The following is a 26974-nucleotide window of genomic DNA, read 5'->3' as shown; positions in this document are numbered from 1 at the left end:
CCTTTAAGGTTTTTCTGTTTATTGGGAAATGTGGAGTAAGGTTGGGAAAATTTGGGAAACTTCTCCCCCCCCCCCCCCCCCCCCCCTTCCGGATTAGGAAGATGGGGAGAGATTTTGTTGGTATTATCATGCAATCGTCATTGCTGTCACTAATCGTCACTGAAGATCGGCACGGAATAAACATCAACCGCTTCTGCATCAGAAGTCCTGTGAATAACACACAGAGGAGTGAGCAATGTACTATGTCCAATACCAGTAACCTAGGTTGTAGCTATACAACGCGGCTAATTACTCCTTCCTTTTGCAAATTGATGTTTCCTCGCTTGTAGAATGATCATCAGAAATCTAAGTGACCTTGTTGAAACCTCCAAGTATTAGGCCAGCTGCCCACGAGCGTGACGGGCTCCGCCGCGGAATATTCCGTGGCGAAGCCCGTCACGGCGCCCCCCAGAGCCCCTATGCTTACCAGCGGATCCGGCTTCTTTGCGCCCGCATGACGCTTCCCCGCCCACCGCCGCCGCGTCACATGACGCGGCCGGCCGTGTGATGTGACGCGCCGGCCACATATGACGCGGCGGCGGTAGGCGGGAAAGCGTTTTCACGCTATCTTCCGCTGTGTTACAGCGGGAGATAGCATGAAAGGACGGCTTCCATTGACTGCAATGGAAGCCGTCAGCGCGTACACCCGCGGCAAATAGAGCATGCCGCGGGTGAAAACAGGAGATTTCACGGTGCGGAATTCCGCGGTGGAGTTCTGCACCGTGTGCCCTGAGCTATTAGGTTCAATAGAACCTAATAGCTGCGGGCAACGCAGCGGATTTTCGACACGAATTACACGGCGGAAATCCGTTCGTGGGAAGGAGGCCTTAAGTGGGTAAAACCATTGATATCAGTAGATGGGAGAAGATGATATAATCCAGAGCCCGGGAACCATTCTATGATAATAGACGCTGATGGGCCTGAGCGCACCGCCTGTAGATGTCATGGCTGAATGATTGTTTAGGTGGATTTGTTTCTGATATAAAGAGCAAAAATGCTGATTAGCTAAATAATGGCATTAATCTAAAGAAGGCAAACTATGTAAAATGCATCTTATGTACCAGGAGAATTTGGACCTGACTTGAGATGTCAGTGATCGGGGGGGTCAAAACTACTAAACGCGGATTATGTTGCTATTGTCTTAAATCCAGATATTGTAAAGGCATCCAGCAGCGTAATAGAGCCCTTATTATATGGGAAATCAGTACTTGGTCCTCTGGGGGTTACCTGGCTGGGAAACAAAGATAAGTGAACTGTAAAATGAAGTTTTCCAAGCAGCCCTCCAGTGCAAATATCTTAAGTATTTATCTTTATAGCTAGTATTTACCAATTATTAGCAACTCATAGGTAAAGATGTAATGTCTTTAACTTTGTGGCGTATCACTAGTGACGTTTCTGTGCGGGCCTCAGGGAGACCCGCACAGAAATAGGACCTGCTGTAATTTTGTTTTCACGCGGACAAGTTACGGCTGTGTGTATAGGATTGCATTTTATAATACAATCCTATGGCAGCGGACACGGGCGGAAATTCTGCGGGAAATTCCACCGCAGAATTTTTGCCCGTGTGCAGGAGGCCTTTGCGCGAAAGAAGCTATGTTACTTGGCACTACCCCCAGTGATATGTATCCAGTTGGCTAGGACCTGGAGAAGGGCCATTTAAAGGGTATTCTGGACAGGGGGTGTTTTATTTATTTTTTTGTTTTATTCTGCACCCACTTTTTGGTGGGGGTGTGACCACTGGGACCCAGCTCAACCCTCAGAACAGTGTCCTGTTTGCCCTACTTCGTCACTGTTTGCATGTGCTGTATTTAATACATAATATACATCTGCTATGGTCCTAGACTGAAACTGATTATGAGGATTATATTAATTAGTCTTTGTGATCTTAACATGTGGGTAAGGCTGTTTATATACCAGACCATTGCATAATCTCATTATTAAATGATTGGAGTTTTTTTTTTTTTCATTTGTCCAACATACCTTTTATATCAACTTCTCTCAGTCTTAAAGATCTCTGCTTGCTGTCATTTGATTGGATACAGGATCTTCCAGAAGGCTAGGCGCGTCCTTGATGGTATTCTGTGAAGAGTGATAATTAGAATGAATTATAAATCACATATAACATTTCTTTTTTACATATTTACTACATGAGTACATTGTATGGGATAATTTTAGGATAAACTATGACATTTTAAAACCGAGAAAACTAGGGCCAGGAGACGCAGCCTTTGATTATCCAGGTAACCACGTGTCATTGGGAACCTCTCCTGCAAACCTCCTTTTGTGTGTGATGTTAGTTTTACAACTCTCTGAATACCATACATACTTACATTTGGTAGGGAGCTTGTGGTTTGCAGAGCAGCCAGATGGAACTTGCTGGCTTGTGGATGGACTGTCCTCACGCTGGCTGACCAGTGGACCATCACATAGCCGGCAACAGGTTGTGGTATCAGCAAGACTAGTGAAGGATCCATATCTACAAAGAAATGATGATTAGTAGGCAGGTATTGGCCAAGAAGACCAATTAGTAGAGGAAGAACTTGGTTTTATACTCCTTATTCTATAACCAAATAGAAGTTGCATTAATGTATTTTTCTGAAACATTTTGTAGTTCCTAATATTATACTGATTTATATAGTGCACACAAATCCCACAGCGCTTAAAAATATACCCAGTAATAAGGACACAATATATCACAAGTGTCATTAATGTAAACCAAAGCGGCTCCATAACATGTAGAGCGACTAACTTACCAGCGGATTCGCAGATGATTTCAGAAATCTCTGTAGTGGAAGAAAAATCCCAATCAAATTCATTATGGCAGGCTCCAGACGATGTCATATTTGTGTTCCAGATTATTGTGGAATCAGGAAGCTAAAGAAGCGGGTGAAAAAACAACCATTAAATCTGCATTTCCATCACTAGAGGTAAATGCCGTCACATCATCCCAGTGAGGCCCAAATGTGTCCATTGTGTCTTGCTTCCTATCTGTTATTTCCAACTACTCAAAACTAAAGCTACACACTCGCTTATTAATTTCTCTTCACATTGTGATTAAAGTTAATTTTAAATACCTTTTTCATTCCCAAATCAAGTTCATGAAGATAAAATTTAGCAATCTCGTTAAGGGGCCTAGCTACAGGGATGCTGACGTAGTAGGCCCAACCGGGCCCGAGTGCCTGAGAGGGCACAAAGCCATTCTGCCACATCCCAGACACCAGAATTATACCTGGCACATGGTAGGTGAGAGATGCTAAGGATAAATTCATAAATATCACAAATTATGACTATATGACAAGTTTAAAATAAGATGGACATCAAGATGTCTAACCCAAAGATTAAATCCTGTATAAGGTACCTTGTCGCGCGGGCACGAAGCGGCAGCTATAAGTACCGACAAGTGGAGGCAGGAAAGTACACCTTCCACACAGCTAATTACAGGAACATGAAACTCCTTATAACTTACCTTCCCTCTGAGGTTGGTTTATTTACATCTTGAAATGCTGCATTATCTGTATAAAAATATAAAGTAGTGAAAATCTCCCATTCTGATACAATCAGCACAGGAAGGTTTATATTAACGAGATCTTACGATGCATGCAGACAAATGTATTCTAGTGTGCACAGCTGATGTCTATTGGAAGGGCAGCTACCTAAAAGACTGTTCATCAATAACAGGTGATCTGCCAGTATGGTGGACCAGTGTATGAGGTGTTATAATGGGAAGCTGTAATAGAGGAACGGGTAGATGCACTTGTACCCATCAGTGCCTGGGGACTGAAATCTCGCACAGGTGTAATGCATATAACAATCAGCAGTATTGTCAGGCCTATGTGTGGTTCGGTACTGTTGTATCTTGTCTTCACTAGAAAAGTAGTAGGAGGCCTGCCGAATGACATTAACACCATGTTAATGCTTCTGATTGGCTGACAAGGGGCTAGAGCTTTCCTGGGGCAGAGCTTCCCTGCTGTCCCCTGCAGCTGGTCCTTCTGCAGCCGGCCGATGGTGCCTCAGCGCTGACTTGACCACAGGAGGAGATGAAAGAGCACGTGGGGGAAAGTGTGTGGCGGAGCCGAGGCAGAACAGTGGCGTGTGTGTGACAAAAGGCTAGAGGGCAGATTAAGGAGCACGCCGGGGCCAGTGTATGTGGCGGAGCTGGGAGCGGAGAAGTAAGAACTACTAGATGTGACAGGAGCTTGGATGGGAGAGGATGGCAGAGCAATAGAAAAACTCACCGCGTGGTCGGGAGCGGAGAGGCCAATCTGTATAGCCTCCTGTAAGTTTCCGTAGCTTCTGTCACTTCTCCGCTGCCCCTTTGTGGCGTTGCGGCTACTGTTCATTCAGTCTCTCCGCCCCTGTGCTCCTCTGCTCCTGCTGCGCTGGACACCGGGAGCGCATGAACACCACCTGGAACCTCATATGCTACTTGGGCAAGGGGGGAAAACCCGAGCAACAGCGCTTGTCCATGAGCCAATTCGCAGCTAGGGGCCTGCCAGGGGCGTTTCCCACTGCTATGGGCTGTCAAACCCCTAGCTTCCAGTGGAGACAAGATACAACAGTACCGTGGAGTTCTTTCCTAACCAGGGATTCTATTTTACACTGCAGTGAATTTTGTCTGATCAGCACTTTTAGAAAAGTTTTAGCTCTTCTCCATTTGGACACCCTGATGAGGACCTAATATTAGATGTCTTGGTGACTAACTCCATGTTATGTTCCAGGCAAGAGAAATCCTTCATTATGCCTGGATTTAAAGGGGTTGTCTCGCGGCGAAAGCTTTTTTTTTTTTTTTTTTTTAATAGACCCCTGCATTATGCCCTGTGAAAAAGAAACCATGTGTTAGTTTTTAAAAAGCACATTGCACTTACCTGCATCAGCGTTCTGCAGCTTCTTCATTTCTTTTAAAGATTTCGCCGCTGGTCTTCTCCCACGGTGCACCGCGGGTCTTCCCATGGTGCACCGTGGAGTTTCTTCTTCTGTCTTCCGCGTTCCACTGCTGATACAGCCACCTCATTGGCTGATCGGCACCACGTGACGGAGGCGGAGCTTCGATAACGACACGCAGACCAGTTCTCCGGCGCGCGCGGCTCCATTCACCAGGCAGAAGACCGCACAGCGCAAGCGCGTCTAAAAACACCAGAAGACAGCGAAATTAGATGGAGCCATGGAGACGAGGACGCTAGCAACGGAGCAGGTAAGTGAATAACTTCTGTATGGCTCATATTTAATGCACGATGTATATTACAAAGTGCATTAATATGGCCATACAGAAGTGTATAACCCCACTTGCTGCCGCGAGACAACCCCTTTAACATAAGAATCGTCATGAGAACATAATATTTTGAGCTGTTAGTGTCTGATACAGTTTTTAAAACAGTCTAATTGAGCTTTTATTGAAGTCCTTTCTAAAGATCCAGAAAACCATTTTGGAAACTAACCAGTGCAATCATCGTCTTCGCTGTCAATAAATGCCAGTGGAGATCTGCACTTGTCTTCCACTTTTATATCAGATGTCCTGAGTTCTGGAATAACACATAATAGAGAGGAGTGAGCAATGTACTATGTCCAATACCAGAAATCTGGGTTGTAGCTCTAAAACGTGGCTAATTACTCCTTACTTTTGGGAATTGCATTGATATCGGATGAGAAAATGAAATAATCCAGAGCCTGGGAACCAGCAGGATCTTATATGATACATTAAAGGGGTTGTCCCGCGCCAAAACGGGGTTTGTTTTTTTTTCAATAGGCCCCGCGTTCGGCACGAGACAAACCCGATGCAGGGGTAAAAAAAAAAAAACGGATAGTACTTACCTGAATCCCCGCGCTGCGGCAACTTCTTACTTACCTTGCGAAGATGGCCGCCGGGATCTTCACCCACGGTGGACCGCAGGTCTTCTCCCATGGTGCACCGTGGGCTCTGTGTGTTCCATTGCCGATTCCAGCCTCCTGATTGGCTGGAATCGGCACACGTGATGGGGCGGAGCTACGAGGAGCAGCTCACCGGCATGAGCGGCCCCATTCTGAAGGGAGAAGACCGGACTGCGCAAGCGCGTCTAATCGGGAGATTAGACGCTGAAATTAGACGGATCCATGGAGACGGGGACGCTAGCAACGGAGCAGGTAAGTGAATAACTTCTGTATGGCTCATAATTAATGCATGATGTACATTACAAAGTGCATTAATATGGCCATACAGAAGTGTATACCCCCACTTGCAACTTGTGTTTTTTTTTATTTATTTACTTTTTTAACGGAGATGTCAATGGGGCTTTCTAATGTTAAAAACACATTGCACAAAAATCTCAAAAGCACCAACTTGTGATGTGTTTTTAACATTAGAAAGGGTGCCTATTACCTTAGTGACATGTAATCCAGCCTGAAGTATAAATAGATTATATTTGTAACTATTTAACGGTAAACATTGTTTGTTTTTTGTTTAACTAACTAATATTGTATTCGCCGGTGTGAATGCACCCTCCATTATCCATGAACTGCCAGTTACCACGTAATCATTAGTGAGCAGCACTTGCTGGAGCTTTTGGCTGCATTGTGGCCCGGGTCAGTCATGCTGCCAACGCTGCGTGGGACCCTACCCTTAGTGGTGCTGTCACACAATGCAAATTTTGTCCTGATTATTAGTTTTTTGGAAACAAAATCTGGTGTGGATCATAAAGGGAGAGAAATTCCTATAAAAGGACAGGGTTCTACACAGCGTTCGCTGCACAGGAACTGCGCAGCAGAGATGCAGCCAGTTACTTATTACTAATGACTTGCTTATTGCCTGATCATTGTCAATGGTCAATAGTTTGCCTAAAACATGGCTAATAACCATGAACAATCATTAACCACTTAAACCATAAGCTACGGGCCCTATCTCTGCCCCGTCATTGGAACATCTGAGGCATGTCCTATTCCACGTGCAGAACCGCGCAAACATCTGTGCCAAAAAGATGCGGATTTTAGAGGTGGAACCTACAGGGAGTTTTTCTGCAGTGTGAACATACCCTTAGGGAACGGTCAGATGATGAAAACCACTTTTGTAAAAGCTGTGTGTGTTTTTATCACAATTTGCTGTGGTTTTGAATTGGCAAGTGGTTGGAATGTCACTTCATAAGCACATGCACTTTTCCTATATGCATTAGCTGCTTTTAATTGATCAGGTTAATGCAAACCCCCTTTTTATTTACTGATTTTCCTAATATGTGCCGGTGTCCTGCAAGATCAGATCTGCTGTTGGACTCCAAGGTGAGACTTATGAAGAACAGTACAATTAATGTGATCGCTTATGGTTGAGGACCCAAAGGTCAGAATGAATCGCTGCCAGCTGTATGCGATGCCGACCCTGCAGCACTTCTTGATGATAAAGGTTCACAATTGTAAAGTCTTATTTGATGTAAGAATAGGGATTTTTGAGAATGAGGTGAATGCCTAAATTAATCTTAATATGGAAAATCAAAAAGGAAAGGATCCGGAGATCCAGCAGGGCTCCACTGTAATCAATACCAAAACCAATATATCTTACAAAAGCAACAGCCCTGAGTGGATCCCCTTAACAGTAAACTCTTATTGATCACATATAAAATTTTACCTCCAAAAGATATATGAAGATCAGATGTGCTGCAGCAGCAAAAACAATTATACAGACTTTACAAAATGTATATATATAATTATTATAACAATTTTCACACTCCCCTTGAAGCGCTTATAATGCACTGTGACCTCTTCACATGTCACTGAGCATGCCCACAACACTCTAAGGCCTCATGTCCATGGGGAAAATCAGGCCCGCTACAGATTCTACATGTATCCCGCGGACATGAGTGCTTAAAATAGGAATTTAAAAGAATTAACTCACCCGCAGCAGACCAGGAAGGCCTTCTCTTCCTCACGGCCGGATCTTCTTTTTTTTTTCGGCCGGCGGATGAACTCGTCACGCCGGCGGCACGTCGCCAGCGTGCCGTGCGCATGCGCCGGGCACATCCGCCGAGCCGAAGCGAGAAAGATCCGGCCGTGAGGAAGAGAAGACCCTCCCGGCCTGCTGCGGGTGAGTTAATCCTTTTAAATTCCTATTTTAGGTCTCCCGCGGATCCGGACGGCTTCCATAGGCTTCAATAGAAGCCCGCGGGAGCCGTCCTCGCGGGCTTCAATAGAAGCCCGCGGGAGCCGTCCCCGCGGGAGACCCGCACGAAAATGGAGCATGGTCCAGATTTTTTCATGCTCCATTTTTTTTTTTAAATCCCTTTTATTGACCATCCGCGGGTATTTATCTACCCACGGGTGGTCAATGCATCCCTATGGGTTTTTTTAAATTCTTCTTTTGCCCGTGGACATGAGGCCTTAGGCCTCCCTCTCACACGGGCCTTTTTTGTAAAGCGTTTTGCGCTGTTTTCGGCAGTGCTGAAATCCCTGTACTAGGCTCCCTTTCATTTAATGGGGCTGCTCACACAAGGCTGAAAACAGTGTTTCCAACGCTGCGTTTTAAGAGCATTGCATGTTCTATTCCTGGCTGTTTTTAGCTGAGTCTCCCAAAGAGAGCCTAAGGCGTCTTTCACACTGGTTGATCGCAATATCGATGTGTGAAAATTGCGGCACCACCCCCCCCCCCCCCCCCCCCCCCCCAACGATTTTTGAATATCTAAGCTGCTATATTTTGTAAAAACATTGCTACCACACGTGATTTTGCCGGTTTTTTTTTGTTTTTTTTTAGCGTGAAAGTCAATAGGACTTTCTAATGTTAAAAATGCATCACATGAAAATCGCAAGTTCCTGCTTTGCAATACGATTAAAAGGAGACTCCATAGGGAAACATGGGAGGTTTAAAGAAAGAAAAAAAAAAAAAAGCGCTGAAAGATGGGGTATGCTGCAAATTTTTTTTTTTTTTTTTTTTGACTTGCAACATTGCATGAGTGAAAACATCAAGTGTCAAAGAATCCATTAAAAACCATTGGTTTCATAATCCTGCATTTTCACTCGCATCGCACGGAAATCGTGCAATTTTATCACCATTGTGAAGGCCCCCACACTCCTATTTCAGTAGGGAACTTTCCGACTTTCTGCTGTCTGCGTGGCTGATGTAAGACGGACTTCTGAACTTGTGGTTTACAGCTCAGGATTTGTTGTATATGACTTTCATGTAATCCACCTCATAAAGCCACCGCACTGTGGCTCATACACGTATGACTACATCTGTATGCTATGGCAACGCGTAGAGCGAAGACAACGTATTACACAGTGATTGTTTTTTTTTTCCTTTTATTGCTACAATTGCGGAATCAGACCCTTGTATTCTACATGAACTAAACCTGGCATGTAACCGGTATTTCTTGTTTGTTCTGTCTTTCATCCACTTACAGTAGGTACATTGTAATGAACCATAATTTCTGTCTAATTCATGCTCAGATATCAGGATTGAATCCTCATTGACAGTAGTAAAATGCATTCTCATTAATTTATTGTCTTTTTTTAATTCTATTTTCTTGTTTGTGACAGCCATAGAAAGCTGAATCTATCTAACCTGGCACCTAATATGGGAAGAAACTACACCCTTCCCCCTCATTAGACTGTTAATTACAGAGCGACAAAGACAGATTGAAGCTAGAAGTTAATTAGTTTTATAAATAAAATACGAGCTTTAAAATTTTTATTATAACAATTAAAGATATCCCATGACTCTGTACATAAAATGAAAGCGGGGTTAGACTAACTCTATGCTGACCTTATGATTGATCCCTTCCTAGCAAAAAATGGGATAGCGATTCCAACAGAAACCTATTGTTGTCCTGTTGTACCCTACTGTCAAGATGTGTCTCTGGCCTCCTGTTCAGTCCAAATTGCAGTTTGGCGCCTATGTCCGCCAGTCACTAGAGGAATGACATTGCAGGGGAACAGAGCCACTTTTATTGGCTATCACAAATTATATCTCTTGGGACATCCCTACCAGCCACAGGAGAATAATAACGCTGTTCTCTGGGTATTTTTAGCTGCCTCTATGGTTTTCATCCTTTTTGCTGCAAATGCTGTTATCCATCTAAGCTGATTGGTCAGCTGAATGATCTGCAGCGGTCATCTTTGTGGAGGGCATGCCAGGCCCATGTGTATTTAGTAGGAGTGGGACGGCTGGAAGGGACGCCTGTAGTCACATGATCTAGGTGTGGCTGATCATGTGATAGGCTGGGCCATCTTATGTCATCTGTAACTGCCAAAAAAAAAGGCCTCCGTTTCCACGCAGCATATCACTCCTCTAAAGGTTGGCGGATAGAGACGTTAATTAGGAGCCCATACGCATGGTGGACTGACCAGGATGGACCGGGACATGTTTGCTCCACTGGCCTAGTTTTGTAGACACTAGCAGAATTTTTCAAAAACCTCCAGCCAGCATTTCTTTCACTCTTAGCCCATTTATTTTAAAATAGTTTGTAGTAAACAACTTTCCAGTGAAGTTTGTCGAACAGGGTGGTCCATGGAAAATTAGCTCAGCACCACACTTATGAAAGCTGTTTAAAAAGAAAATCGGTGTTGCCCATAGCAACCGATCACAGCGCAGCTTTAACTTCATTGCAGTAGTATAAGAAATGAAAGCTGTGCTGTGATTGGTTCCCATGGACAACAGACATATCGCATAGACAGCTTTCATAAGAGTGTGGTGCCGGGCTACTTCTCCATGGCCCATCCTGTAGATGCTATCGTGATAAGTGAGGGTGAGGCTTAGCGTGTGTGCAAGTACACAGCAGGAGCATGGAGTAGATAAGCGCATATTATATATATTTATATAACATGCACTTGTCTACTCCATGCTGTATGCTAGCTAGCCTGGCTGCTAACTACATGCAGGAAACTAACTAGTACAGCGAGTGCTACAAGTAACCAATAAGAAATCCCAATTAACTGGTAAGCAAGAACGGAGGGAACAGAACAGGAGCATAAGTGAAGTAGATAAGTGCATATTATGTATATTTTATATAATATGCATATATCCACACCATACTCCTGTTCTGTTCCCAGGTTACCTGCTTGCCAGGTAATTGGGATTACTTATTGGTCGCCTGCAGCGGTCACTGTACTTCTCAGTTTGCTGCATGTAGTTAGCAGACAGGCTAGCTAGCCAATTTTTAATAAGCAAAAAAAGGTTTTTCTACGATGTTGAAACTGATTGTGCTAATAATTTTTTCAGAAATGCCTCTCTGATTTCAGCGAAAACATCCACTCATGGGGTGGCATGTTCCCTGCCAGCAGGTCACCATAGCCACAAAATATTAGAATATAAGTATGCAGCCACCAAGTAAAGGGAAGAAGAGAAATGTCTAACTTGACTAGCCCAAATTTTATCAAGGCACCTTGAGTTGGATACATTGACTCTGCTATTTTGCTTAACTTGTTGCAATTTGCAATAGTCTCTGGCTGCTTTCACATCTGCGTTGGGGGCTCTGTTTTCTTGCTGTGTTGTCGCAGGAAAAGGTAATCCCCCCAAGCCGAACAGATTCACCTTATGACTGAACCGAACAGCACCAAATGGACCCGATTGACTACAATGGGATCCATTTAGCTTTCTCTCGACCATCCGGACAAAAAATCACCGCATGCAGCACTATTTCTTCTGGTATTTTGTGCCGGATCTGTGACTGAGTTGCCAGCGCAGGTGTGAAAGCGGCCTCAGACTTGTAGATCCATGCATGAGTCTGCTCTATTGATAAATCTCTCATTATATCATAAGGCAAACCTTTATTTTCATAACACTGCAGATATGCTGTGTATGTTTGCGGATTACTAATTTCACCCGTAGCGCGGTATATAATTGATGTCGCAAACTTCAGGCTTCTGCTTCGTCTACCTGCTCCTAAACAAAGGAATATCCTTTAAAACTGGCGTGTCGGTGGAATATCACCAGCTGCCCTTTGTGTTTGTATTGGCCGCTTTGCAGCGTTGCTCACACGTAGGCTCGGGATACATTAATATGCATGTCATGCTATATGACGTTAGGAGGATCTGTCCTTGAGCATACACACTGTATGTTGGGTAATTTTTTTTTTCTTTTTGTTAATCCGTCTTGCCTAACAAGCCTAGGAACAGAGCGCTTCCGTTACCATGGGACAATTTAACTCTTCGCGTCAAGGTTTTGGGGCTGTTCTATGTGGTAGACAATGTGGGATTCTTTTTTTCAAAAAATTCTGCCAACAGACTTCATGTAACGATGGCTTTTAGATGGGGCTTGCTGTTAGGGCTTTATTTCCCATTTCAGGGCTTTTTTCATCTTTTTACAGAAATCATCTGTTAATACCTTGTGAAGTGGTTACTCTGTGAAAGCGTGCAGCCTTTCATAAAGACGAGGCAGGTTTACGGAAGGCTTTTTTTGATGTTTTAGAAAGTGTTCAGTCGGGCATTTAATGAGAAACAGAGCACACCACTGTGAGAAAAATAATGTCCTTGTAATTATGTAGCAGCTAGCTGGTATTGGGTGGATGCTCCTGAAATGGTGATCATGCCTGGACCGTTTTGTAGAGGCAGCTGTAGGGTATATCTTACGTTTGCAGGGATCCTGATGAAGAACTGCAGCAGATATTTTACCTAGCAGGATCTGACATTTTAATGTTCCATTCACAGTATGCAGTTAAAAGGGTTATCCAGGCAAAATGCCTTTTTGGAAATCTCCACCAGCTGGCAAACAAAGGTCATACTCTCTTCCCCATAATTCCTTGCTGCACCTGTTCCGCCGCCGCACTCCCACCCGCCGCTCTCTACTTCCAGCTGTAGCAGCCCTCAAGTTCTATTAATGGCGAAACTGCTGCAGCTGATCACTGCCTGTACCAGGGCGGTAGCTCCTGTAGTCGGTGGCATCGTCACTGCAGTAGGAAGTGGTAAGAGACTTGGGCACCAGATACGGTGATGAGTATGACTAAGGTCACACTCTCACACAAGGTTTTTTTTTGGCTGTTTTTTTTTTTATGCACTTGAAATACGCAGCACTAAACCTTTGTCACTAGTGGGGTTTTTTTTTTTTTTTAAAACGCAGGTTGCTATGCCACCGAGAGGGGAGTTGTGACATAATTGGCTTACTTGCCTGCCTTTTTACTGTACGAAAATATGCAGTAAAAATGCAAGCAAACTTGCAAAAAAAATGCTGTTTAAAAAAATAAATAAATAAAAAATTTTTTTTACATACGGTCGTGTAAAAGCTGCCTTAGGCCTCCCTCACACACAAGCTTTTTTTTCTGCAATTAACGGGGCATTTTTAGTGCTGCACTAATCACGGTGTAACGCTCCTATTGTTCTCGAAGGAGCCTTTCAGACAACCATTCAATCACGGCACTGTCCAGCACCACAAATTTTGAGCAGAGTCTGTTCTATTTTTCTTCGTTTAGTGCACCTCAACAATGACTAGGAAGAAATTATGTGTTGGAGCCGCAAAGCGGGTTACCCAAATATGTCAATGCATGGAATTTCATCTTTATTTAAGCCACACGGGTTTGATGCCAACGTTTTGGCTGTCGCTGCAGCCTTTGTCAAGTCACCAAAGCCCAGATACACAGACATATATACACTCCAAATACAATCTTAGCCAATAGAAACACAACATTTAAAAACACAATGGTCCACGGCCTTAAATCACAAATCCCAATAGAACCCAGTTGCAGGGGTGTGGGATGGTTTCAAGACGACATATGGGGCAGACCCAGGCCCTTAGCTGCTTCAGCGCTCAATGCTGTCACGCCAGCATCCAGTCTAAGCATCTGCGCATGTGCAGGATCACCTCAGTGTTGTATTTGTGTATATACATCTCCTCTGGCTGCTAACAGAGACAATAGTAGGGACCAGGACCTGCTATGCTATCAATGACGAAGTATGTAAGTTTTAAATGGCCAGCGGCAGCAGGGAGGCTACAGCGCAGGGGGGACAGATAGTGACTGCCGCTGGCGGCAGAGTGAGGGACCACTGCGGGAAGGGCACTACGCCGCGGGACAGTCGCTGACCTGCGTCTCCCACACACTGCAATAGCCCACCAGGGATGCAAAAGCGGCAGGGGCTTGTCAGTGATAGCCAGCGGCTGCAGACAGCAGGTAGGGCACAGTGCCGAGGCTGGGGGACAGGTGAGTAGCTGTGCTAACTGGTGTGGACCTGAGCGCTGGAGTGCGCCTCACTCACATGCCACGGCACTTCAGGCCGAAATCTACAGTACAAGCTTCTAGGACCTTCAGCTCTAGAGCCAATCAGGAGCTAGGGGTGTGACAGGGAAGTGTCCTCCATGGAAGCCCTGTCAAACCCCTAGCTTCCAGTGGCGTCAAGATACAATAATACCCCACGTCTCTCGTGCAGCATGAATACAGGCAGAGAACGAGCCAACGATGACATCACTCGCTTGTTCGGTTCATCTAAAAGGACCTAAGCAGATTTTCAGAAGCTTTTTTTTTTTTGCCTGGATAGGCCCTTTTAAAGGGTCAATCAGCATCCTAACCTGTCTCTTTTAGCAGATACCTTGTATTCCATATGATAGAATAACCATTCCAGAGCATCTTTTTCAATGTTGTGCCATTCATTGCAGATGTTCAGTTGGCAATTTATTTGTACGTTACAATCTCCTCCTTGTCAAGAGTGTGTCCCTAACCAGTTTGGCCCTATCAGCAGTGTTCCATAGCAGCGGCTTGGGAGTGTATGATTGCTAATTACAGTATATGACCTGTCAAAGAGCCACTACAGTGAAGATTTTTTTTTATTTAATTCATTATATAATTAGCCCCTCAGTATATAGAAGTAAGCTAGTATTACCTTGTTTGGTTATTCATTTACTGTCCTTCAGGTTATGTGGTCTCATTCTGATCACTTGGGTTTATGTTCCCCTTAAATAAGTCCATTTTTCAGTTGGCAGAATTCCTGTGTGATGGACCTTGCCACACCAGCTCTTTAGAGGGGGGACAAAAGCTTCTATTACAGTTATTGATGATTAGAGGCTCCTGTAAAACAAATTATAATAGGTGATAGTTCAGCCTTCTGACTGTGTATTTATGGTCTGTAGCTTATATGGGTGAATATACAGAGTAGTGATGACCACACCGTCGCCCTAACAGGCTGCTCATATAAGATTGTGCTGATACATCATGGGATTGATGGCACAGAATAGTGAAAGAGGAGACGGACAGATTTCAATATCAAGTTTGTCTGATATGTATTGGGCAGGAGGCTGCACTGCATGGAAGTGACTGCAATATACAGTAGAGACGTCTAGAGTGTGACAGGCAATCAGGTGGGGGATGCAGGGATGGAAAAATTGTTTATTGTTTTTTTTTGCCAGAGTGGCCCTTCTAAAGTTTACCTCTAGCTAAACATTAAATGCTCACACCTAAGGCCCAATTGGGATAGCGGGCCATCCTTTATCCCAGGTAGTGTGTAATGTTATAAGCTGCCTCCATAAAGCTCCTATAACAATAGCTAAAGACCACAGGGAGAGATTTATTAATATTCATGCGTTTTATGAGTGGTTTGCTGGAGTTTCTACTTTGTGAGAGACAGTTGGCACCACCTACCAAAGTGACATAAATGGGCAGCTACTAATAATTACACTTCTGACTCCTCGCTACAGTTAGAGGTTGAAATGTAATAAAGGGCTTTGCTCTCATTGATTTCAATGGGAGTGAAGCTGTTTATTACACTTCCAGCCATGATCACTAATGTAGATGTCCAGTTTGGCTGCATTGACAGCGGGGATCACGAGCATCAGATCCCAACTGATCAACTATTGATGACCTATTCTGGGCATAAGTCATCACTAGTAAAAGTCCTGGAATACCCCTCTAACTGTGACATTTCTAGGACTTTTCCATTCAATTGTTTTTACATGGTGTTTTTACCTATCCTATGCATATTATTAATCTGCCACCCCCCCCCCCCCCCACTTAAAATTGCTTCACAGCCACTTGCTTCAGAGCAGGACATGTGACTGCTGCAGCCAATCACAGGCCCCAGCAGTAACCTAAGGCCAATGATTGGCTGCAATAGTCTTAGGTCCTGGTCAGGGGCAACCAAGAAGTACAAAGTGGCTTTAAAGCAAGTTTTAAGTGGCGGGAAAAGCCTATTAAATATTGGATCATGCCAAGCAATAAGGAGTTAAGTTGCTCTTGAGGGACTTTATTAAATTTGATGTTTTGCAAAAAAAAAAGTCTAAAGTGGGTAAATGTTTATTAAAGTGAAGCTGGATGAGCTGCAGTAAATGGAATAAACCAGCAGCCATATTCAACCACAAACCTCCCCAAGGTCAAATGAATAGCCAGATGGTAAACTTGCTGTACATGTGAAGGTCTGTGACACGAACTTCTTCCTGTACTAGTGGAGTGGGGATTTTTAAACTTTTTGCAGTCCGATATTTTGGTTGGATAATATGTACTATCTTGAAAAATCCACTACTCTGGTATTGGGTTCCCCTGCGGATGGCTGTACTTAGATTTGCTGTAGTATAAGAATGGTAGTATCTATTTTATGCTACTTTTCAAATCACTGTTTAATTTGGGTGTATTTTTATCACTTTCACATTTCGTCACATCTGTGTTCACTCGATACAACAGCAGTAAGGGTAGGTTCCTTGTATTCTAGTTACTTTTTTATACAAGCGCTTATGCCATATATAATGTATATGCTTCACCATGAATTATTCACATTCAAACAATGTACAAGTAACAGTAATGTTTCTATAATATACAGAGCATTTCACTATAATTATCCTGGCCGTCTAACACTTCAGGTGTCGCAGTCAGCTCATGGGCACGCTCGTACAGCTATATATTACATTAAATGAGCTCAAAGATATAAAGGTGTACTTCAGGTTGTGAATTTGACGTCCTCCGGGTTTCTAATCTACTCTGGACTTCATACTTTATTGGCCTGTTCTTCTCTTATCCATTTGTTTGTTTTAAAGGAGTATTGTCAAGTGTGCTAGGATATTTTCTTAGAAGTTAAAGGGGTTGTCTCGCGAAATCAAGTGGGGTTATACACTTCTGTATGGCCATATTAATGCACTTTGTAATATACATCGTGCATTAAATATGAGCCATACAGAAGTTATTCACTTACCTGCTCCGTTGCTAGCGTCCTCGTCGCCATGGTTCCGTCTAATTTCGGTGTCTTCTTGCTTTTTTAGACGCGCTTGCGCTGTGCGGTCTTCTCCCCTTCGGCTCCGCTCGGCAGCATTGGCATTTTGGCTCCGCCCCCTTGTACACGTCATTGCGTAGCTCCGCCCCATGACGTGTGCCGGTTCCAGCCTCCTGACGCGTACAAGGGGGCGGAGCCAAAACGCCGATGCTGCCGAGCGGAGCCGAAGGGGAGAAGACCGCACAGCGCAAGCGCGTCTAAAAAAGCAAGAAGACACCGAAATTAGACGGAACCATGGCGACGAGGACGCTAGCAACGGAGCAGGTAAGTGAATAACTTCTGTATGGCTCATATTTAATGCACGATGTATATTACAAAGTGCATTAATATGGCCATACAGAAGTGTATAGACCCACTTGATTTCGCGAGACAACCCCTTTAATGGAAAGAGCTAAGCACTTTTCCACTCACAGTAGTCATAGCAGGAGACATAGGGGTCAGAGGACTCTTGTTCTGGAGACAGATGGTGGGCCCATTTTTATTGGCATATGTCTAAAAGGCCCATTTCCATAAACGTCTGAGGCGCAAAATCCTGGGCACAATTGCGCAGTTTCATCTGGGAAAATGCTGTTTAGAATACCACAATCACCCCATTATAGCTGATGGGGCCCATTCGACGCAGTTCGGTTCTACTGTTTTTGTTGGTTGTCTTGGAGGATGCAGCTGAACAACCGAAATAGACTGGAACTGCAGGGTGCAGATGTGAGGTCCAGACGGTGGAGGCTCGTAGGCTGTCAATGATTTTCTTTTATACAATGTTTAGTTCTTATGATTGATGATTTATGTGCCAGAGAAATATCCTGTAATAAAAGCTGACTCATTGTTACAGGTATGACTTGTGACCATAAAGGTTCAAAATAAGAATGGCCCTTTAAAGACCTGTTTAGTCCACTGTCATCCAGGCAAATGTTAATTTATGGCGATGGCTCAACTTTAATTAGGATTGTGGCATCTAGTTAGGAATTGGGTTACACTGGATTTTACTGAAACTTCTAATACGAGGCCTTATGTTAAATACTTTACAGCTGGATCACAAAATGACTGGTAATTTAATAATCGCTCACAAGGGAGATGGGATATTCGACACAAATCCACTTAGGAGGATCTCATAGCACTTAGACTTTTTAACTAAGAAGAAGAGGTGGCGAAGATGGAGCAGTTTTGTTAATCAATATTCATTGGCAAGGCAATACTATTAAATATCAGTTGGGCATCAGTTTATTGTAACTGGTCTAAAGACTAATACACTGCTTTATCATCCCGTAGCTCACTGAGACGGCTGCCGGGATCAAATTTTACAGCTGATCAGACTTCATATTTTGTTTCAAGAAGAAAGGAAACCCCGTTTATGCAATACAAAAAATATATTCTTTATGCATCGGCCGCGTTATCCCATGTGTTACGGTTCCAAATACACTACACAATATGGTGCTATAGTGCAGCAGATATATTGGGGAGATTTATGAAGATCCGCTTTGAATTGTCAGTCTTAATATAATAGCATCCAGCTCATGATGCGCCTAGTATATGTAGAGGTACAGGCCTTCATATATTAGGCGCGTCCTGGTCAGTCCCTGTGCGTACAAGCTGGAGTAGCTTTCTGATATAGCTTCTACCACTTTCTGGCATAAATCATACATAAATGTTTATCTGGAACGGCTGCATTCCCCCCTAAACTTTACCCCTTTTTGGGGAATTGGCATGGGCAGGTGTACACGGCATAAAGTGGCAACATTTTTTAGCAAGCTAGCCCAGTGTAAAAAAAATCTGCCCAATTGTGTACTTTAAAATGAAGAAAAAAAATCATATTGTATTTATCCTTTGATATACGACACATCACGGAACATGCTGCAATTTAAAGGGGTAGTATCCGATTAGAAAAGCCTAGCTACTTTCTTCCAAACGCAGCGCCACTTGTGTCCATGGCTTATTTAATTTAAGGCAGACCATAGAGAATAAAAATAAATTCTATATTGTCACATGGGAATATGGACCCCTAGTAGGATGGGGATAGAGAAATCCCTTGATTTTTGTTACCTAGTAATTTGATGGTCAGTCGTCACCATCCTGGGACAAAGAATAAACCAGTTGTAAATTTTCAAGTTTTTGGTGTTCTTCCGTTTAAGAATGTAGTTACACTTGTGGCAGGGTCGCTCGAGAGTAACAATGTTGCCTTGCATCAATTGGGTCCTGTGTCCTGGAAGGATTGAGTGCTATCTTCTTCTGTTCTTTTATAAGCTTGATTGGGAACAATAAAGGGAAGCAATCAATTTTAAATGCATGTCCAGATAGTTTTTATGCTGATTCGGAAAGGGCCAGTTTGTTGTATCTCAGCGTCGTTTCCAAGGAAGAAAACAAGCTGAAGAGGTAAAGAGGAATATTTTTCCATTTATCATTTTATTCAGGTTTTTTTGTTTTTTGTTTTTTTACTGCTTATTTAGTTCATTCTATTAGTGATGTTTTAATGGACAGGTTCATCTTGTGAGCATTCATTCTTCTACAATTAGTAAGGATTCAGAAGTTCTTTTCATGCGTGCATTTTCCACTTGGCTCCATTTGTACCATCATGGATTTACTATATGATCACATACAGAATGTATTTGTATTAATTGGCACTTATTAGAAGAAACAAAAGCAACAGTAAAGCATTCTGGAGCAATGACTCATGTATGGATCCCGCTACTAGCTGTTGGTGGTACATTGGGGTTGCCTGGGCTGAATTAGCCTTTTGTTCACAAGTCAGATTTGGGCAAACTTAGCCTGCCCTTTAATTATGGGAGGGTTTAGAGCTTTTACAGTCTCTTATTATCCCTTCACTTGTGGTACAGCATAAGAAGCACTCTAATCACATCTGCTGACACTTTGTGTAGTATTTTATCCTTTGTACAGTATGTGTTGCATATGAAATATAAACCTGAACTATAGAAGATGTGGAAAGTGTTCCCTGTGATCAGTTATTGGAGAAATCCTCTGGAAGAGGTAGGATGTCTTATCATAGGGTGCCTGAGCTCACCTTGCTGCTTCTGCTTTTGTCTTTCAGTGGGATCTGGTATGTGACGCATCATGGAAAGTTCATATAGCCAAGTTTTCTCTGGTTGTGGGCTTGATATTTGGATACTTGATTACAGGATGTATCGCTGACTGGTAAGACACTGGATTTGTTTTTGTTTTTTTGAAAAAATTAAATGTTTAAATTGCCTTTTTAATTTTAAACGAATGCCTTTTAGTATTAACGATTCCATTGTCTATTGTATAATTTTAAATAAATAGTTCAAATATTTTGCTATGTTTTATGCTATGTCTTACAGAGTAAAACTCCAATCCCAGCCACAAAGTACCGATCTAAAACCTGGGGCTGAGCTACTGAGAGATCAGTATTTGATAGCCCCCCCCCCCCCCCCCATTCCGCAGAAACTCTTATGAATTCAAGCCGCCAAATACATGTTGTGCCTTTACATGAGACACTGTTGGGCCCATAAGCACCCGACAGCCGTCCCAGTGACTATATCATTCCTGTGCTTTTGCATGCAGCAGTAGCCGCTCTGTGAATGGAGCGGGACGAGATCGTTCCAGCCACCCGCCTTACAGTAAATAGGCAGTCGCTCAAAGATTGAGAAACTCTTGTTTCCATGGCCAAACAGTTGTTTGCTTTTTAGGTGAGCTAAAAAACAATGATTTTGATTAATGAGCAATTTTCCCATGTAAAGGTACTTTTTAAGTAATGGCAGTTGTGTTTGCAATGAAATCATTGCATTTGGTGACTTGTTCTGTAACTTTTGCCCTGTTAGCCTAAGGTCGGACTCACACCAGTGTGTTGTAAAACCCTGTGTATGGCGCAGCGTTTTACTGTGGTGTGAGTCGACGTATCTCCGTGTATGGCGGCTATTTTTCAGAGTATGACAGCGTATCTCACACACGCTGTCATTCGCAGTCTAACTTCTAAAAAGAAAAAAAAATAAACTTCCCGCTCTGTCGCTTAGCAAGGTTGCATATAAATGCTGCACATACGCAATGTGAGAACTTGGAGAACAATAGGACTGTATCGCGCGGTAAAAAAAGATCATGCTTTTTTTTTTTGCGTGCGTATTACAAGCAATGTATATACGAACGTGTGAATGGATCAATGAAATTCAATGTACTTTCATTGACTCCATTCACTGCCTATTATGTGCGCGTAATATGCTATTGCACAAAGTTTACACGTGTAATTGATGCAGACTTTCTGGAATTTGCATACTGAAAAGCCCTACCAATGTGCCATACAGTGTAATTGAATAAGGTTTGAAAATAAAATTTTAAAAAAAATGCTGCTTATTTTAGGAACAAAATTTATGTGCCACCACTCCTGGAGAACAGGAGCTAGAAGTCCCCCAAATACAGTCGCACACTGCTCTCCAAAGGTCAGAGTTAACACCACGGAAGACTTATAAAGACTCAGAGCAACTAGGATTGAACTTGTTAAAGTGTTAAGCTTTAATACAAAAAATGCAATGCGTACAAAAAGATGGACAAGATAAAAGGACATACAAATCAATGCAAAATGTGTATGAAAATACAATATGAGAAAAATGTTCAACTTGCATGACATTTTAGCAGGGGTCTGTAGACTTTTTAAATCCACTACATATGCTAACTGCATCAGACTGGACAGTAATAATGGATCAAATACCGTAAATATTCCGAAGCCCATTGTCTTATAACCCTGTTACTAAACTGGGGAATGTTCACCTTGGACAAACATCCATCCATCTGTCTGTCCTTTTTTCTTTGAAGCTCACAGTACCTAGGTCTGGTGTCAAACACAAGCTCCTCTCCAATGATGATGGATCCTCACCCCGTTTCTCTCCACAGCTGCTTCCTGCAATAAAAGCTCTTGGCAAGTTCAAAGAGCTTACAGGATAAAATGAAGTTAACCCTGTGGAACAAAAGATATCTATATATCGCTATATATGTATGTCGTACATTTTCATCACACTTCTCCCGTACAGCTTTATATAGCTGTGATGGTCATTTAAACAAGCGTCAATTGACTTGGTATGTGGTGGTTTTGGCACTCATCATGGGCCTGAAATTAGCCTGTGTAAAAGGACCTTTAGCCTTACTCCTTATATAGCTAAATGTAACTTGCGCTCTGGGAAACTCTGACGCATCTCGTGTTGGACAGAACAGAGCTCCAACCATGTGCTGTCCAATATTCTCAGATAGCACATTGCATGTGCCATTTATGAATAGTCTTGTAGGCTATCATGTGAATAGCCAATATGCTATTATGTGGCAATGTGTTTCTTTGAATATATAGATGGCACACAGCCCAAATAGACGGGCATCTGAATATCCCCAAAGCTGGGGTCACACGGGGCGGATTTTCCCCACGGAATTTTGCTACGGCAAATCCGCCTGTGGCCGCTAATCCCATTATTGGCCAGCTATGTGGACGGGATTTGTCAAAAATCCCTTTAACACAGGGCGGCAAAGCCGGTGCTGCGACGTGGATTCCCAGGATGCAGCATGTCCGTTCTTTTTTTTTTTTTTTTCCTCCCCTGCTGCAGCCGCGCTCACCTCAGAGAGCCGGCCACAACAGAAAAGCATTCGGCGAAGCCTCTCCAAAATCCGCAGGTTTTGAAGCTGAGCTTTCCTGGCGGCAATCTCGCGGTTTTTCGCTGCGACAAAACTGTGAGATTTTCGCTGAGAATATGACCCATGTGACCCCAGCCGTAAGGTGCTTTTACATGGAACGATTTTCTGCAATCGGCGAGAATCCGAACGATGAATGAGCATTCTTTCACTTCTCATTTGTCATTTAGACGTATCGTTCCATGTAAACGTGCAGACATTCACTTAAGAATGACTGCGTACTTGCTGTGACTGTAGGCGGCGGCGGACGGACCAGAGCGATCTCCGGCCCGCTCTGACTTCATCCATTTAGCGATTCTCATTCCTGTATAAAAACACAGGAACAATTATCTCTGGGATGACCTGCAAGACATCTGTGCCTGACAGGACGTTCAGTGTATGACCACCCTTAGGTCTCATGTCCACGGGCAGGGTCAGATTCCACATGCGGGAACCCGCAGCAGAATGCAACCCTGCCGGCGATCTTGCGTACCTGTCCGGGTGTTTTTTTTTCCTTTTTTCCCCTGTACTGCAGATGTGCGCAGAAATGCCAATCGGCACACAAGCGCAGTACAGTTTAGCTTTTTTTTTTCATAAACTCCTGCTTTCCCACGGAATCCGCGGCCCATCTGCAATTCAACTGCGGACGGGCCATGGATCAGACAGCTTCCAGTGACTTCAATGGAAGCAAACTACACCAAAGTGGAGCATGCTGTGGTTTTGTTTTCCATACCAAAGGGTCTGCAAATCTAACCTGCATGCTTTAATTCATCTTCCCTATGGGCGGCTTGAATTGTGGATCTGGCGCGGATTCTGCAAATCAGACATTGGGCCTTAGATCACCTGCCTGCAATTGTGAAACATTGTGAAGATTTTGGTGTCCAAACCAATTCCATTAAAATGTATTTTGATGCGCTCTGCTTGTGAAATCAATCTAAAACTGACTTCATTCAATATGCAAAAATAATAGCTAACATTTTCCAATGAGCCAGAAACTGTTTATTTTGCCCTTCACCATCCAACACCATTAAGACCACCCATTACTCGGTGCAGTTCAATGTCAAGTACAAGTCAATAGTTGACTTACACTGAAAGGGATTCCAGAACTTCCATGTTCCTCTGTCATCTCCTCCAAATGCTAGTTTATAAATCGTGTATAGTCTTCATCGGACTTAACACTAAATCTAGTCATGGAAGCCCAATTGTCATTGTAAATTGCACTGGAAACATTGACCATTGTCTGCCATGTAAATTACACTAGTTTTGATCAAAAATTAACAATTAAATCTGTAGGTGATACTCTAGTTTCATTAATGTTTAGTGAGGGAAAGAATTTGAGGTGTACTGTTCATTTATTCTTAGATCTACAATGTACAGGGGTTGAACAAAAATATGGAAACTCCATATGAAATGTTTGAAATTTTAATAATTGGCACTGAGCTGTCCATTTGATTCCTGCTTGAATGAGAGCTTTTGCACCAAACTTGTGTTTACTTCACCTCTTGCCCTGCTCTGGGTGGTTTTGAGAGCAGTTGATCCAATCCATAAGCCTGAAGAAGAACCCTGCGTTGGTTCGGAAGCTCGCTATTATTACATCATGGATTTTTGTTAGCCATTAAAAGGTATCATATCTACAAGATTACGTGGTTTCTCTTGCTGGGAACAATCACATGGGAGCAGTTGGTAACAGCAGCTGAGTGGCTCAAATCCCTGACCAATGGAACCTTGTTTCTCGGGCAAATGTTCACTTTTGCCCGACAGTACCTGTGTCATAGTACCTCCACTTAAAATCACTCTACGTGTCTTATTGAAATATGATTTATAATCCCATGTAATTTAAGGCATGCATTTAGTACAGTGTTTCCATATTTTTGTCCACCTCCTGTTTTTACTGCCCACATAGCATTGTCTTTTTAAACACTGTAGTGGAGATAGTACAGTGATACATATTGTTCTGTACTTTAATGTAATATTTTCATAAGCTCGTCATGGATTAGCAAAGTGTTCTATGGAAATTGTGCAACACGTCTTCCCTCAGGTCACAGTCCCCGACCTTGAGTATGCCCTTCATAAATCTTAGCATCAAATAGTTTTCTATCGCCTTGCTGCCCAGCGATGAAGAGAAGCAAGACTGCAGTTATTCCCAAGTACGCATGTACCGTATTCTTAGGGTTTCTAAGCAACCAGAAAATGACTCTACCTAGGAAAAATACAGGATTTAACATGAGTACAAGATATCATTTAAGTAAAAAAGTGCAAATACGGTTTTCTTTCCACTAAATGCTTAAAGGAGTAGCAACAACACATAAGGAATGTCTCTGCACAAAATGATTGCAGGCTGTTTAGCAAACTGGTCATTTTATTTGAAATTATAATGTCAAACCTTGTAATTGTGGAGGAGTCTTGAGAAGAAGATAATGAAGGTTTAAAGGGAAGCGGTCACGTTCCCACAGCACCATAAACTAAGTTAGGGGACGTGACCGGGCGCCGGGTATTTTTTATACTCCCGTGATCCAGTGGCGTCTCCCTCTGAAAAGAGTGAAATTTTCGTACTGCACAACTTCAGAGTTCTGTGTGCGCGATCTCCCATAGACTTGTATTAAAAAAATAAAGTACATTCCCCGACTCCCTGTCACGTCCCCTAACAGCCCCATAACTTATGTGGGGACGTTACCGGTTCCCTTTTAAGACTTGCATTCAGTGGCCGCTAAAGTCTTCCTATATTAAAGCACTCTATATGACAAACAAAGCCTCTAATTAGGCATTTAACTAGAAATGCTTTAAACCTTCTGAAAACCTTGGCATTGTTGCAGCTACTTATCTTTGTATTCTCCTTGAAGTAACCATTCCGAACATTTTCTTAGAACTGCATTGTGCCCTTCCTCTATTTGTCCTTGGAATTTTTCAATACAATTTTATTGATGAAGTGCAAAATTCATAAGTGAAGAACACACAAATATAGTTAAAAAAAAATAGAACCTAAAAAAAGGATTTAGAAAACTGTGAAAGAGAAACTGTTGCCCATAGCAACCAATCAAGAGCACTAGTAGACATGAAGATTGCACTGTGGTTGCTATGGGCAATAAAGACAGTTACCTTTTTAGACCGTTTCTTAAATCTCCCCAATAGTGTGATACAAGTGTCCAAACTATATTAAAGGGGTTGATCAAGTATACTATCCAACCTGATTTGACATTGGTGTGGAGAAATGGAACTGCATGCTGGGTGGTATAGTCAGCCAATGTCTTGCGTTCAGCACGTATTATGCATAGGTCCTCTTATTTAGAATAGCAGTTATGCGTGGTATTGCTGGGCAACATATGGTATAGCTACCTTGTACTAACTAGTATGCAGTTGCATGTGTCCACCCACAATATCAGATTAAGCTGGAGAGGATGCCTGAACACTCCATTTTAAAGGGGTTGCATCAAGATTACAAGTTCTCCCCTATCCACATGATGGGAAATAACTTGTTGATGGGTGGGGGTCTCACTGATCTTGAATCGGGGTCCCATGTCTTCTGTTTTCCTCACTGCAGTTACTGCACTCCCCAAAGTGAGGAGGCGGCTAAATGGATCGCTGCTCATTTAAGTGCACTGTCACTTCATTCACTTTCACTGGGATTGTGGAGATACGTGAACTGCAGGACCTCAGGTATTTCCATCAGCCTCATTGAAATAAATAGAGCTTCGACCGGGCATCCCCAGCCAGCGCTCTGTTCATCTTATTGTCACTGCCGGAAGAGAAGCGAGCATGCATGGGGTCTGCTCTCCATTCATTTCAATGGGGCTGATGGAAATGCCAGAGCTTTTGCCACTTGGGTATCTCCGCAGTGCCAGTGCACCATTCAATCTCGACCTCGCTGCAGGGAAATGCAGGAGATATGGGACCCTGTTCTCGAGATTGTCTAGCGTCCCAGTGGTGAGAACCCCGCCGATCGAAAAGTTATCCTGTGGACCCCTGATGTTCAACTCGCACTGATCAGATTTCTAATATATGTGAATAGTAGATTTAATGAGCAGCAGAACTCGCACAGTACTACTACCTGCAGCGTCCTAATGTTGGTCAGTCTGTGGAGAAGCGGCTCTTATATTTTTCCCCACTATCTCCTCTGATACATAATGACGCTGCAGGTAGTAACACTGGGTTCTGCTGCTCACTAATAATAATCATATTGGATAAACTGAGCAATGTC

The 26974-nt window shown here is 43.1% G+C and overlaps 1 protein-coding gene across 1 annotated transcript in view; it reads left to right on the top strand.

The window, feature by feature from the left end:
• SLC22A23 (solute carrier family 22 member 23) overlaps positions 1-26974 on the top strand; it is a 128651-nt gene that overhangs the window by 28570 nt on the left and 73107 nt on the right. The window contains exon 2 of the mRNA XM_066579282.1: positions 20207-20310. Within this exon, the coding sequence (XP_066435379.1) occupies positions 20207-20310 (104 nt within the window). The remainder of the gene's footprint in view (positions 1-20206; positions 20311-26974) is intronic.

The sequence above is a fragment of the Eleutherodactylus coqui genome, chromosome 9 (genome assembly GCF_035609145.1).
Source record: "Eleutherodactylus coqui strain aEleCoq1 chromosome 9, aEleCoq1.hap1, whole genome shotgun sequence".
Classification (NCBI taxonomy): Eukaryota; Metazoa; Chordata; class Amphibia; order Anura; family Eleutherodactylidae; genus Eleutherodactylus; species Eleutherodactylus coqui.
This window is presented reverse-complemented; position numbering and strand designations above follow the sequence as displayed.